Raw genomic sequence first — 15770 nt, forward strand, 5'->3', positions numbered from 1 at the left:
AGCACTTAAATTCCTTTGGGTCCAGTTTACTCTACATAAAAGCTTGTTAAACATGCATAAATAATTAAATGAAAGGCAATGTGGTGTGTGTCCCTGTGTAATGTAAGTGGTGTTCATGTAAAGCACTTCAATCCCTTGGGGTCTAGTTAGCTCTAGGAAGGACCAACGACGGAGATGCAGGAATAATAAACAGTTATGCACAGAAAAAACAACAAGCAACAATGGAGGTGAGGGAGGGACGGCTGATGACAGGGATGAAGTAATATTAAACAAGCAGCCTTAATTTAAACAAAAAATCCTCTCACTTTGAAGTCTGGGAAAGAAAGGTAAACGAGCCTGCGGAAAAAGGTGTCTGACATTTGACCTCTGTCTTTGAATGCACAGTAAAGGTGACGAGATAAGAACAAGATTTACAGACCTGTTTACAGAACGGACCTCGGAGTGAGTAAAAACATGAGTGTTCCTGAGAAGTGCACTTAAACAAGAAAAAGTAGTTCCTAAAACAGATCCTAAAATGGGAGCAGTGGATGGATAGTAGTAATTGGTCCATACTCTCAGGGTGGACTAAGCACAGGAAGAGGCCTGGCACATGCATGCCATGGACAATTGGGGGGGTAAAAGAATATGAGTGTAATGATGGAGCCACCAAATGGGAACCCTATGGGCAGGCTGAAGCCCCCATGTTGAATACAACAGTCTCTTTGAGACAGCGTATGTGCTGTCTAGCTGAGACCTAAAAATGGCTTTGGCTTATAAAACATATTTTCTATAAAATCAGAGCATATCAAACATATTTTATATTGTCCCTGTTTTAATGCCAATGCACCCTACCCTTGGGGCTCCTAGGGTAGACTTTAGGGATGACTTTTATAAGTCATAAAAAGGTATTGGATTTTAGAAGTACTTTTAATTCCAAAGCCGAATTGGGGTGTAGTTTTATTTTAAACCTGCCTGCAAGGCAGGACTGGTTTTACAATGACACCAGACACCACAGCAATGCAAACCTAAGTACATTAACTTCTCTGGGGTCTCTAAACCTACATGCCCTACCATATACTAGGGACTTACGGGTCGGTTGTCTTTCCCAATTAGAATTATACCAATTACCAAATACTTTATTACAGAGCACTGGCCCTGGCCCTTGTTAGCAGAGCATGTAACCACCAGCATCACTCAAAAAATGGGGATGATCAGGACGAAAAGGATGACTTTCCTACACTTTCCTTTCTGTGTCTGTTGGAGGGGTACAGAGAGGCTCAGAAGGGTAATCAATTGTACTTAGCTTGTGAAAACTCAACTTATGACTCTTGTGGCCTGCAGACCTCCACCATGACCCTGTCCTGTGAAGCCAACCTTTTTGACTTGAGACCCACATTCTGATATAGAAGATCATAAACACATCGCTGCCAAAAGGCCCCAGGTCACTAAGATCACAAAAAAAGACCTCTACTGTTGATAAATTGTGTGTGTGTGTGTGTGTATATGTATATATATATATATATATATATATATGTGTGTGTGTGTATATATATATATATATATATACGTGTATATATATATATATGTATGTGTATATATATATATATGTGTGTGTATGTGTGTATATATATATATATATATATATATATATGTGTGTATATATATATATATATATATATGTGTGTGTATATATATATATATATGTGTGTGTGTATGTGTATATATATATATGTGTGTGTGTATGTGTATAGATATATATATATATTTCTTCAACAGATGGACAGATAGCCATCTGACGGCTGCACCGATCCCATCAAGTATCTTCCAAATCTCGAAATCGATTAAATCCAATGCGCTCGTATTTAGTTCATGAATTTATTTTCTTATACAGGTAACACAGAGTCCTGAGTGTGATGTCTGTCAACGCGTTTCGGCAAAACGCCTTCTACTGGACAGTTTGGCTGCTCAGCCAACATCATTTACATACAAATTCTAAGTCCTTCATTTATTTCCATAACACTTTAGTGTACTAAAAAAGCGGTGGCCATTTTGAAGCATGCAATGATCATTATTTAAATACAACACTTGATAAAAGAATGAACCTACATTAATGCTAATACTTTCAGAAAAAAATAGAATTAAAAAGTCATAAATATCAAATATAATAGAGAAAAGGCAATAGCTTCCAATAATTCATAATGTTCGGTCATATAAAGACATTACTCAAATGACAGGAAAAGTAACAATATAAATATAAACGAAGGAACTGTAGTATCATATTTTTAAATTTTTAAATATTTCGGTTGTCATTCGTTATATATAAATATAATTATTAATAACTAATTAATATCCTGTATTAAAATTCTATTTGACTATATTGTAGTGCTTGAGTATATATCTAATGCCTATATAATCAAATCTGATTCATCTCTATCCTTATCTGTATAGCAGGTAATTCTATAGACACATGTAGATAGGTTGTATTCAAGTAAGGCCTCAGCATAAGGTGCAAAGTGCTAAAAATCTATACTAATAATAAGTGCAAAAAAGCATATAAAGTGCATCAAAGTGTTACAAAACTCCAATTAAAACAACCAATTCTATTGATTTCTTGGTCCCATATCATATTCCATATATATATATGTATCTCTATATGTGATATTACCTATTCTACATTTGCCAAGTTACAGGGAAGTGAAATTAAACAATCATCATCAATAGCACAGTACAGATCTATATAATCATTCATAAGACCTAATGACACCTAAATTTCATCAAACTATAGTGTGAACTCAGAATAAGGAAAATTACTCAGTCATATCCACTTTACAAATTCTATCATGGCATGTTCATATGAGTTAATTATGATCTTCTCACCCATCCTTAAAAAGAGAATGTAAATAAAATACTGCTAAAATAGCACTACTATTTTTAGAATTAGAAAGCATAGGGAGTCTCTTTCTAAAATGAGAATAAAAGCAGTAAACAGTATATTATCATCTAAGATGGACATAGAGCTCAGCATCAAGATTGTGCCCCAAAGGGGATTCGGAACCCAATAGTAAAATCATTTTGGATTCCATTTGTCTGAGCTCAAGCGTTCTGTTGCCAGCTCTGGGATTGTTTTTGATATGTTTGATGCCATAAAAGGATAAGGTACTACATTCTCCTTTATGTGCCTCCCAGAAATGTTTGGCCAAAGGATAGGTTTTATCATGATTTTTTATGGCTCTGAAGTGTTGCAAGAACCTGACTTTTAACTTGTGAATGGTACTTCCAATGTATTTTTTATGACATCCACATTCAATTACATAAATCACAAATTCAGTGTCACATGTGATTCGATCCTTGATCTCGCACTGACGACCATCAAAAGTTTGGTATTTGTATGTATTTTGAGCGTACTTACAGGCCTTGCAATGGCCACATTTAGATATATATATATATGTGTGTGTATGTGTATATATATATATATATGTGTATATGTGCATATATATATATATACAAAATTTAAGGGTATCAGGAGAATGTCCGGCGCTAAAAGTCCCACATCTCTGGTCCCTCAACCAGAAATGTGTCCATATGACTAGTCTGTTCAGTGTGATCTGAGAACACCCCAACTAGATGAGTAGAATTTTCCATGTCCTTTATTTTCTTCCCAATCAGGAATGATTATTTCTTTGTACAGTGGAACAAAAAAACAAAGCCACAGCCAACAAGTCTTTCATGTCTCTGGCGCTTCTGCAGGGCTGTTGAGTTAGAAAAAGATAACATAAACATGTAGCAATATGTTTTTAAATCTAAGCTGTTATCCTGTATTATTAATAATATACCTTCAGAAAATAGTTTATGAATAAACAAATGCCTGAAGGTGCGCTTTGATATGTCTACAGAAATGGTTGCTATAGTGGTATTATTCCATTTTGATGACCATTAGAGTGAGAGTCTTAACTTTATGGCTGACATTGGATCCATTTGGCAATTAGAGTCTGGGTCCAGAAACCCTGACTGGATGCATCCATATACATACATACAACTTAGTTGGCTTAGGAAATTGATTTTTGTTTGTTTGTGTACTAATAACTTTGTTGCAGTATGATGAATCTTCATGAAACATTCCATAAAAATAGTTCATGCTCCGCAGCTGCTTCCTGAAATGTTTCGAGGTGATCAATCAAGCAGAGGTAAAAAAAAAATGTTGAATACCAAAACACAAATTTCCCCTGCAATTTCCATAGGGAATTTTAGACACTGCTTCAGCCAAAACGGCTAAATAGAGATACACCAGATTACCCCCCAAAATGTGCTTTTCGTTATTTGGTTTAATTCAGTTTGGCAGTTTTAGAGAAATTAAGGTTCAGCATTTATAGATATGTGGACCTGCAACTAAAAATAATTCAAGCCTTCTGATTGGCTGAGGGTTTTTTTCAGAGCAAGCTCTTTAATTGGCTGGCCGCAACATGGAAAGAAATGTTGTGGTGGTCATTACAGTACTTGGGGACTTGGTTTTCCACAAAGGAGGTAAAGGAAGTTCAGCCAAAGCCTATGTGTGGCGTGGGGTTGACATACTTAGGTATGGTAATAAAATCATACTTATGTTAAATGAACCCAGAAATTCACTGAAAAAAAACAAAGGCAAAAGTGACACTGTAGTTAGGTGAAAATGACAGTTAAAATTAACATTCCTTCAAGGCTTGAAGTGGGAGTCCACACTCCCCTCCTGTAATATTTAAATGAAAAACCTTAGAACTTCACTGAAAAGACCAAAGGTTATTGGTTTGTTAGGTGGAAATGTCAGTGAACACATACTGTTTTAAACTAACAAAACCATTGAAATGTATCAGTTCTGATTATCTTAAGTAAATATAACTCATGCCCTCGCCATGCACTGCTAATTACCTCCCATGTTGCATTACTCATGTCCTGTTCTATAACATCATTTATAACATCAATTCATCTGAAATGGCACAATTGACAACAATGTGCATGGCGGAGTCGTGAATTATAACAACTTTAGGTGCGAGTTATAATTACTTGAGACAACCATGATGAATTTTAGTTGTTTTGTTTATTTGAAATGGAATGTTTTAACTGACATTTTCACCTCATTATAATGTCCCTTTAACTTTTGTTTTTTTTAATTGAATATTCACTGATGTAATTTCCAGAAAGAGCTGTATTGCTAGTTTATTTTCCAAGCAATAAAGGTCAACTCAACCTCTCTGCAACCCTCAATGTACTCTTACATATGTTTACCTATGCCCAGTGTAAGGCGGTTTGCTTTGACATACAGGTGTAATCTTCCTCTTTTTCACTGTTCTTCAAGAGCCTTTAGGAAATCCAATAACGATGTGCCTTTTGATGTCAATTTGTGAAGAATTACATGTGTGTGTGTCTCTGTGTCCTTCCCACACGAACATTCGCAGACCTCAAAAGGTGTCTTTATAGATAAACATGAAATGTTACAAAAGAACAATTAGCCTGATGAAAACCTCCTAATGTAACGCATCTAATTTATAGCACTATTATAAAATTCCAGAGGTAAACATTTTACTGCATCCCCTATCAAATCTGTATGCTGATGATAATACATGGTGTAGATCCTCTCAAAATAGGATCAAATGTATATCTACCTACAAAAATACAACAGTTTTAACTCTTATTTATTTCACAGGATTTGGGGTGCAGAAACTTACATACGATGAATCTTCAATAACTTTGACCCGTTCAACACAACAAATGAAGACAAACCAATATTTAATATGCAGTTTCCACATCGAAAACTCAATCTCCTGCTGCTGTGGGTGCTGTTGGTCGCTGTTCAGGCTCTGCTGCTTGAAGCATATGGGTTCTCCAAGTGTATATTCATCAACACGGCTACAACAGGCGCTAACTGCACTAGACGTGGCATTATTAACCTTACAGCTGCTATCGATCAGCTCCCAAACAGGACCAGTTGGTTGGATGTTTCCCACAATTCTATTAAAATATTAGAAATGGGGACATTTTCCCACTTGAGCAGACTCCGGAATTTATCACTGGCCAGTAACCAAATAGGTGAAATTCAGGTGGGAGCTTTTTGGCATCTTGAAGGACTCAATTTCCTTGACCTGAGCAACAATCGTATTCACTCATTGGATCCCTTGGACTTTGCAGAACTTCATGGTCTCCAAGTTTTACAAATAAGTTACAACAATATTTATAGTTTACAATCCAATTCTTTGAAGCCATTTGTTAGTTTACAAGAGCTTGATCTGTCTTTTAACCCCATTTCTAATTTTTGGCTAGTGGCTCAAGCTATCCAAGACTTGACAGAACTATCCACACTGCATCTGACATGTAATGGCATTTTTGTCTTAAATGCTAGCCAGGACCTCACTGTTTTGCCAAATATCCAGCACCTGTACTTGGCTAAAAACAACATTAGCTTTCTGGACTTCACCAATTATGTGATGCCCAGCTTGCGATTTCTAGATGTCACACGGAACAACATGACTGCAGTGAACATTAGCTCATTCCATAATGTACCCAATCTGGCAGAGGTGGTCTTTGATGAGAACCCACTTAAAATATCACAGATCCATGGATTCCCCCTGAGCAACCTTACTGCCCTTCACTGGTCGAGCATGTGGCCTGCTTTTGGAGAAGACTTAAGTGCTGCCTGTCAACTGCTCCAGACTTTGCCTAACCTGAACCTTTTGGATATTCAACACTCCAAAATTAATTCTCGTGATCTTAACTTCATTGGCAACTGTACTAATTCCACCACTATCATCCTGTCTACTAGCCCACTTAGAAGGTTAGGAAAGAATGCTTTCCAGTCATTTAGATCCCTTGAGACCCTTTACCTGAATAAGGCCAAATTGCAGCAGATAGACCCTGGAGCCTTTAATAATCTGAAATACCTGCACACTCTGAGCATGGAACGTAATCAGCTTAAAGAACTTAAAGAGTTAGTATTCAGATCACTAAGAAGGCTTCAAAATCTGGACCTCTCAAAAAACTTTTTAACCCACCTCACCCCGAAGGCATTCATTGGCTTGGCAGAACTCAAGAATATGAGCCTGCGGAATTGTAAAATAGTGGTAGTAACTAGGGACAGCTTTACATATTTGAGGAAACTTGTTTTCTTAGATCTTAGCAGCAATAGCCTGACTTTAATTAAGGACAATACTTTTGAAAAACTAAACAAACTTGAAATATTACTACTGACAGGAAATAAAATCTCAGCAGTAAAGACCCAAGGCTTTAGAGGCCTTCATTCCCTCCGCTACCTCTCCCTCTCGAGAAACCACATTTATAAGCTGGACCCCGACAGGTTCCGATTTCTTAGAGGTCTTTCTGGATTAGACCTTAGTATGAATAAACTAACCTCATGGAACAGATTTCAAATGCACAGTCCTTTTCAGGAACTTCGATCTCTGAAACTACTAGATCTGAGTTCTCAGGAAAAAAATGATGAGATGAGTAATTCAGACCAGTTGTTTGAAGGGCTTCAGAACCTTGAAATTCTAAACCTGCGTAGTAACCCAATCATGCCTTTCCAGAATCTTTCACTGCACCCTCTTGTTAACCTCACTGAACTGGATCTGTCTGACATGTACCCAAGTGGCCTATTCAAGTTTAGCTCATATCTACTTCAGAGCACCAGGAAACTCAAGCATCTTAAGCTTGATAGCAACTCATTTAACGACCTCCCCGAAGAGGCTTTTGCCAATTTGGATTCTTTAGAGGTGCTGTCGCTGAGAGACAATACTCTGACAAATATCAGTGAGAATTTGGTGGGAAATCTGACTGCACTGACATACCTGGATGTTTATATGAACCCACTCTTGTGCTCTTGTGAGAACGTTTGGTTCCAGAATTGGTCCACCAGTAACCCCCGTGTGCAAGTGCCCTTAATTCAGTCTTTCAGTTGCTTTGGCAAGTTCGAGGACACCATTAACTTCACAGAACAGGACCTGTCCTTCTGCAACAATAACATTCCAATTATCTTATTCCTATGTACTTTTATAATCACTCTGTTGACCATGATTGCCTCCATTCTAATGGTAAAGTTGAGATGGGTCTTAATTTATGCCTACTGCATGCTTAGAGCCTGGTGTGAGAAGAAATTCCGTAAGGAAGTACGGGCTCATCAGTTTGATGCCTTTGTGTCTTGCTGTGCAGAAGACGAGCCCTGGGTGATGGAAAACCTACTGCTCAACCTCGAGTCATTAGGCCAGCAGAAGTACCGCCTCTGCTTCAAGCCAAGAGATTTTCTGCCTGGAGAATTCTACATTGACAGTCTCCAGAATGCCATTAACAACAGCAGGAAGACCATCTGTGTTGTCAGCAGTGAGTATCTCAACAGTGACTGGTGCAGGATGGAGATTGAGATGGCGTGCTCTAGGATGTTCTACCAGCATGAGGATGTTCTCATCGTAGTGTTTCTAGAAGACATTCCCAACTACAGGTGAGGGCAGAAATTTGCATGTTTATTGGTACGCAGAATTCCATGTAGTTTTAAACTCCTAATTTTATGTAATTGCAGACTCTAAAAACATTTTTTTATTCAATCTGAAGTTGGTGGGATACTCTCCTTCAAGCATAGAATACCCATGATTGTTCCAGCAAATGAAATACATTGCAAACAAACAAGAATATTTGTAAAATAACTTTAACCTAACTAAAACAGTCTGTGTCTACATTTTACTGTAGGAGTGTTTATTAATCAAATATAAACGTTACAGTATTTATTTAAGATTCAAATTTACTTGTCATATTAAAGAATCATCTTTCAAAAACAAAATACTTTACTGATAAAATTCATGAAAATTATGACTTTAAAAGAAAAAACTCCAACATTATAAAGAATTTGAATTGCTCTATACATGTCTTTCTTTCAGTAACTTGAGGGCACTACATGAAATATAGAATGGGGCAGACAGAGAGAAACAGCTGCTGTTCCCCATTGTACTGAATCCGCTCTTTTTGAGGTGACAGAACACCTTAAGAGGTATCCTAGATATGGGTGACAAAGCTGTGTTGATACTGTTTGATTTATCAGCATCATTTGATACAGTATCACAGTCTTGGCTTCCACAGGCTTTTCCATCTGCAGGTCATTGGTTTAGATCGCCAAGCATTGATCTGGACAAAATCTTTTCTGGAGAATAGACGCCACCTTTTTCGTCAGGTATGTAGGCCCTAGCAGTGGCGGTGCTGCAGGACTCTGCTTTGAGCTCTACTCTTTTCAATATCTATATGACCCCACTGGCACAGCTTGCAGAATCCTTCGGAGCAAAGATAATTTTGTATGCCAATGACACACAGCTGTTTTTGTCCTTCAGTAAAGGTCAGGAGATTGATTCGGGTTGTATCAAATCATGTCTGGGAGCAGTTTTCAGTTCAATGTGACAATCATCTTATATGCAATGCAGATAGTAATAAGGTCGTCCTTTTTGGGCTGGTGTCTCCTTTGGAGTGGTCCAAATGTTGGCCGGAATGTGCTTTTCCTTTGGCCTCTCATTCGGAAGTGGTCAACACCTTGGGGATTAAGCTTGATAATCAACTCTCCTCCCAGCTGCAGCCCACAGCACTGGTGGGCACATGTTTGGGGAGGCTTTGTACATTTAAAAAAAATCTATTTTCTTCCCTTACCTGCTAGAAAAACAGTGATTCGGGCCTTCATCATCTCTAGACTGGATTAGCCTAATGCTCTCTTCCTAGGCCTGCCAGACTACATGATTAACCGGCTTCAGGTAATACAAAATGTGGCTGCAAGACTTCTTAAGCTCCCTTTTCAAACTTCCGTTTTGTCTTATCTACATTCCCTTAATTAGCTCCCAGTCAGAAAACTGATCTTGTTTAAGGCACTTGTAATGATCCATAGCACCCTACCTCATGTAGACTATCAATATCCTGAAGCTAGAATACAGTTTTACATGCCCATGAGGGAGCTTTGCTCCGCTCACTTGGCCTTGGAAGTGGTCCAGGATTATTTGCTTAAGGACATGGGGGTCACTCTTTCTATTTTCAGGCTCCCATTGCTTGGAACAAACTACCTCTTGAGCTGCATCCTGAAATGTTCAAATTGGAATAAAAAAAAACTTGAAGACTTGGCCTTTTGATCTGGCCTAATTCGCTCAAAGACACTCTTCAGAGCATCTGTTGCACTCTATAAATGTATGTAGTTGTTGTTGAAAAAGAGGGGCCCAGTCCTTAGAAATGTGGGATTTAGGAAGTTCTCTCATTTTTATGCCTTTCCTAAAATGGTGGTAGTTTGGTTCCACCTTGAGGCTTTGAGTCAATAATTTCCTCAGTCTGGGTACCTGGACTACCAGTATCCTTGTTTATTCCCTCTAAAGGCTCATTTGCAGATAAGGTCTGCCATTGCTGTTGGCACATGCTGCTCAGCAAGGACCTGCTGGTACCTTGAGTAGCAGCTTCTGAAGTTGAAAAAGATTCAAGGCTTGCAACTCTGCATTATGTTTTAACACTGGGCTAACTGTGCACCTCTCCACATCAGGGCAACAGAGGACTAGCGCCACTCAGCAGCCATTCACACATTCCTTGCTTTGAGCCTCTGTCAATCCACTCAGAAAATCTCCACTGGCCGGTGCAGCCAGCCAGCCCAGTGTGGCTAAGCCCATCATGCCCCCACCTTCGTACTTTGCTTGTTTTGCAGCACAAATCCTGCCTGCCAGGGGCGTAGCCTGGTCAGTATGATTGGGGTGGGGTGTGAGCTTCAAATTTCCCAACAATGATGCTGTAAGAGAAGCAGGACGTGAGTGAGGCTTAAGGGGCCATGGAAATAGAGAGGACTGGTAGGGGTATTTAAAACGGAATATTTTTCAAACTAATCAATCCTTCCCTCCCCCCTCCAAAGCTAAGGCCCTGCTGCCTGCCCGCACCCGTCACGACTGCTTTGACCACTCTCAAGACGCCCGTAAATGGTCTTACACCTGCCGGGAATCACTTGCTTACTTCCTGGGTAAATCGATTCGTAAATTTTAAACTTGAGCTTGAAACCGAAGGTGTGTTTGTTACTAGGCCTTCCAAGTGTAGGAGCATCATTTGACACATTTATAGTGGACAATAACACTCTTTCCAACAAGGAAACTTGTTGAAAAAGGAAGGTTTGAAAGGGTCCGTAACCTGATAGAACTGTTTTGACTCATTTAGGAAAATGCATTTTCACTACATCTAACAGTCAATATTTAATTGCGTTTTTCTTAGCATATGCATGTTTATAATATTAGCTATTTTCACTACCGGCCTAGAAAACAGAGTTCAGCCTGCAAGAGGGGCTTTGCAAGAGGGGCCTTTCGTGAAGAGTTTCTTTATTCTGAAAGTAACAACGAATCTTGAATCGTTTTTATAACATTTTAGCTATGACCGTGTAAATGCATTCTAACAGCATAATGAACATTATAAAATACATTCTAACAAACAGTTCTAACATTTATAAATCTCGTATGTGTATACCTTATGCAAAGTTTTACAAAGTAGGCATTCTCTGCTAGAAATGTGTAATGATTAAACATATTTGGTGACAATGTATCAACCTTTTCCAGGCACCAGCTGTGCAAATTATTTTGTAATGGGTTCTTTTTCTAACCTCGTTCGTGTATCATGTATGCACATATTACACGGGTTGCTGTGAGGCCTTTTCCCTTAGCCACCAGTGGTCCCTGGGCAGCAGGAATGGGGGGGGGGGGAGGTGGGGGTGGCAGTCATTTATCTGTGCAGTTACAGAGCTTCAGGAGCTAATGGACTCCATTTGGATTACCAAATTGCCACATGTGGGTTTATGGCTCCCCAGGTATATTGAAGCTGAGCAGTCGAGACTTCGCCTGGTGTTATTAAAATGTTCAAATCTGATACTGTAAGCAACAAATAATTGTGCTCAGTAAGCTGATTGGGCAGAGCTGTGTCTTTGGGAAAATGCAGGGTCATTTAGAGTTTGGCAGAGCAGATGAATCGCCATAAATTGTTGGTTCACCCACCCAGCCAAACTCTCATCCCTCTAACCTGCTTCTAGAGGGGGAAACCATAGCTGCCAATTTTCCCAGGTCCATTCTTCTAGTCATCCTGTTTTATAATGAACCGCAAGTCTTAGAATTCAAAAACAAGAACCTGGATTGGAGCAGCACATCACACATGGACTTGGGTAACTTTCCACGGCTGAGAAACTACTAGTTGTCAAGTAGTGAAGGTTCAGTCATCTCTGCCAGAAGAATTCCTTAACCCTGCTGCCCGTCTGCCACTTTACCCTGTGTCATAATGACTGTTGTCCAACCCTAATTAGGACATGGTGAATGTTACTAGATGTCAATGTCTGCGACCATCTTGCAAGGAATGGTAGTCCTGGGCAGGGAAATTGCTCAATGGTCCCACACTTCACTTTTAAAGTTTATTCTCTCAAAAATCAAAAAGGTTTGTGGAACACCAATGGAATCCACTTGTCAAACTCTTAAGCCTTTTGAGCAACTGCCGCAGCGGCGGTTGTTGTGAAGGCCGAAAGATTTTTGTTAGGCATGCAATAATCTCTAAATCGGATGGAGGGTCATCCAGCCTAGCCTCTATCTAGAAATTCAGTTTCCTTTTTGTTCTGTCTTACAGAAATAGTTTCTTTCTTTGCATTGGATTTGTAGAGGGTTTCTATGTTTCCGCTCCTGTCTCATGACTCTGATAAGGTTCATACTTATGTAAAGCTATCACTGGAGTCAATAATGCTTTTAAGTATAAGAAAGAAAATTATATCCTTTAGTTATTTTTAATCTTTGACTCTGTTTGGAGACCATATTGGAGTTTAGGCTGATATCCACTCTACAGCCACCATTTTGCTATGTTCAGTGCTCTGTTGTAGGAAAATGCCACTGTTGGCATGGTTGATTGAAAGTTTGCTGGGACCCTGCTAACCAGGCCCCAGCACCAGTGTTCTTTCCCTAAAACTGTACCTTTGTCTCCACAATTGGCACAGCCCTGGCACACAGATATCTCCCTTGTAAAAGATACCCCTGGTACCAAGGGCCCTGTGGTCAGAGAAGGTCTCTAAGGGCTGCAGAATGTATTATGCCACCCTGGGGACGCCTCACTCAGCACATGCACACTGCCTTGCAGCTTGTGTGTGCTGGTGGGTAGAAAAAGACTAAGTCGGCATGGCACTCCCCTCAGAGTGCCATGCCCACAACCCACTGCCTGTGGCATAGGTTAACCCTCTAGCAGGCCTTACAGCCCTAAGGCAGGGTGCACTATACCACAGGTGAGGGCATAACTGCGTGAGCACTATGCCCCTACAGTGTCTAACCCAATTCTTAGACATTGTAAGTGCAGGGTAGCCATAAAGAGTATATGGCCTGGGAGTTTGTCAAACACAAACGCCACAGTTCCATAATGGCTACACTGAATACTGGGAAGTTTGGTATCAATACAATACACTACAATAATGCCAGTGTGGGATGTATTGAAAAATGCGCACAGATGGCATCTTAGAGATGCCTCCTGCATGCCAGCCCAACTGCTAGTGCTAGGCTGACTGGTCTCTGCCAGCCTGCCACTTCCAGACTAGTTTCTGGCCACATGGGGTGAGTGCCTTTGTGCACTTTGTGACCAGGAACAAAGCCTGTCCTGGGTGGAGGTGCTTCACACCTCCCCCTGCAGGAACTGTAACACCTGGCGGTGTAACATCTTGTGTTACAATGCCCCAGGGCACTCCAGCTAGTTGAGATGCCTGCCCCCCGGACACAGCCCCACTTTTGGCGGCAGGTCCGGAGGAGATAATGAGAAAAACAAGGAGGAGTCACCCCCTCAGCCAGGTCCACCCCTAAGGTGACCAGAGCTGATGTGACCCCATCCTTAGAAAATCCTCCATCTTGCTTTGGAGGATTTAGCCCAAAAGGATTAGGGATGTGCCTCACCCCCCTCAAAGGGAGGAGGCACAAGGAGGGTGTAGCCACTCTCAGGGACAGTAGCCATTGGCTACTACCCTCCAGCCCTAAACACACCCCAAAATCTAGTATTTAGGGGCATCCCTGAACTCAGAAAATAAGATTCCTGATGACCTAACAAGAAGAAGGACTGCTGACCTGAAAACCGCACAGAGAAGAAGGAAATGCTTTGGCTCCAGCCCTACCAGCCTGTGTCCTGGTTCAAAGAACCTGCAACAGCGACGCATCCCGCGGGCCCAGCGAACTCTGCCGACTGAGAGGACTGCCCTGCAACTCCAAAGGACCCAGAGACTCCCATGGGCAGCGGCCCTGTGTAAAACAACAAGAAGAAACCATCTTTAAAGGGACTCTCACTTCACTCCAGAAGCGTGAGTCCCCACCACTCTGCACCCGACTCCCCTGGCCAGTGTCCAGAGAAACCAACACCGCAGAGAGGACCCCCAGGCAACTCCAGTGATGTGTCCACCCTGAGCCGACCTCCCTGCACCCCCAAAACAACACCTACAGAGGGAATCCAGAGGACCCCCCTGACCGCGACTGCCCGGTAACAAAGAACCCGACACCTGGAAGTCGCACTGCACAAGCAGCCCCCAGCAGGCCCGTGAAGAACCATTCACCGGTGCAGCAGTGACCAGCAGGCAACCCTCACCCTTGCTGTGGCTGGTCTGAGAAGCCCACCTATGCCCTGCCTGCATTGTCAGAGTGACCGACGGGTCCCTCCATTGATTTCAATACAAAACTGGACGCCTTGTTTGCACACTGCACCCGGCTGCCCGGTGCCGCTGAGGGTGTATTTTGTGTGCCTGTTTGGGACCCCCCCTCCTCCCCAGTGCTCTACAAACCCCCCCTGGTCTGGTCCCCGAGGACGCAGGTACTTACCTGTTAGCAGACTAGAACCGGAGCACCCTTAGTCTCCATAGGTGCCTATGTTATTTGGGCCCCTCTTTGACCTCTGCACCTGACCAGCCCTGTGTTGCTGGTGCTAGGTGTTTGGGATTGACTTGAACCCCCAACGGTGGGCTGCCTATGCCCCGGAGACTGAACTTGTAAGTGCTTTACTTACCTCAAAAACTAACTAGTCCTATCTTTACCTATGCAAAGTACATTACATTTAATGTACTTACCTGGAATTTGAATCTTGTGGTTCTAAAATAAAGAAAATAATATTTTTCTATACAAAAACCTATTGGCCTGGGGGTGTCATTGAGTGTGTGTTCTCATTTATTGCCTGTGTGTGTACAACAAATGCTTAACACTACCCTCTGATAAGCCTATCTGCTCAACCACACTACCACAAATAGAGCATTAATATTATCTATTATTGCCTCTGTCAAGCCTTTTGGGGAACCCCTGGACTCTGTGCACACTATCTCTCACTTTGAGATAGTATATACCGAGCCAGCTTCCTACATCTATTCTTTCTAATTCTGAAGACTGTGCCAGTGAAGTGGGCTTGCATTTAAGTTCAGGAGCACCACATTTCCACAGTCGACTTTAGCAGAGGGCACACCACCGCCATGCTAAGGGCGCATCTAAGGAAAACTTGTCAGCACCAATTCATGCACTGCCACCACCAGCCTTAGGGGGTGATTCTGAGTCTGGCGGGCGGCGGAGGCCGCCCGCCAGACTTCCCCCACCAAAATACCGATCCGCGGTCGAAAGACCGCGGAGGGTATTTTGGGATTTGCCCTGGGCTGGCGGGCGACCGCCAAAAGGCCGCCCGCCAGCCCAGGGCAAATCAACCTTCCCACGAGGACGCCGGCTCAGAATTGAGCCGGCGGAGTGGGAAGGTGCGACGGGTGCAGTGGCACCCGTCGCGTATTTCAGTGTCTGCAAAGCAGACACTGAAATACAAAG

General features: G+C 41.6%; 1 protein-coding gene across 1 annotated transcript in view; it reads left to right on the plus strand.

Moving 5' to 3' along the window:
• The window catches only part of LOC138246263 (toll-like receptor 13), a 103347-nt gene that overhangs the window by 65024 nt on the left and 22553 nt on the right, over nucleotides 1-15770 (plus strand). The window contains exon 2 of the mRNA XM_069200690.1: nucleotides 5654-8434. Coding sequence (XP_069056791.1) covers nucleotides 5742-8434 — 2693 coding nt within the window. The 5' untranslated portion in view covers nucleotides 5654-5741. The remainder of the gene's footprint in view (nucleotides 1-5653; nucleotides 8435-15770) is intronic.

This window comes from Pleurodeles waltl, chromosome 7, assembly GCF_031143425.1.
Source record: "Pleurodeles waltl isolate 20211129_DDA chromosome 7, aPleWal1.hap1.20221129, whole genome shotgun sequence".
Classification (NCBI taxonomy): domain Eukaryota; kingdom Metazoa; phylum Chordata; class Amphibia; order Caudata; family Salamandridae; genus Pleurodeles; species Pleurodeles waltl.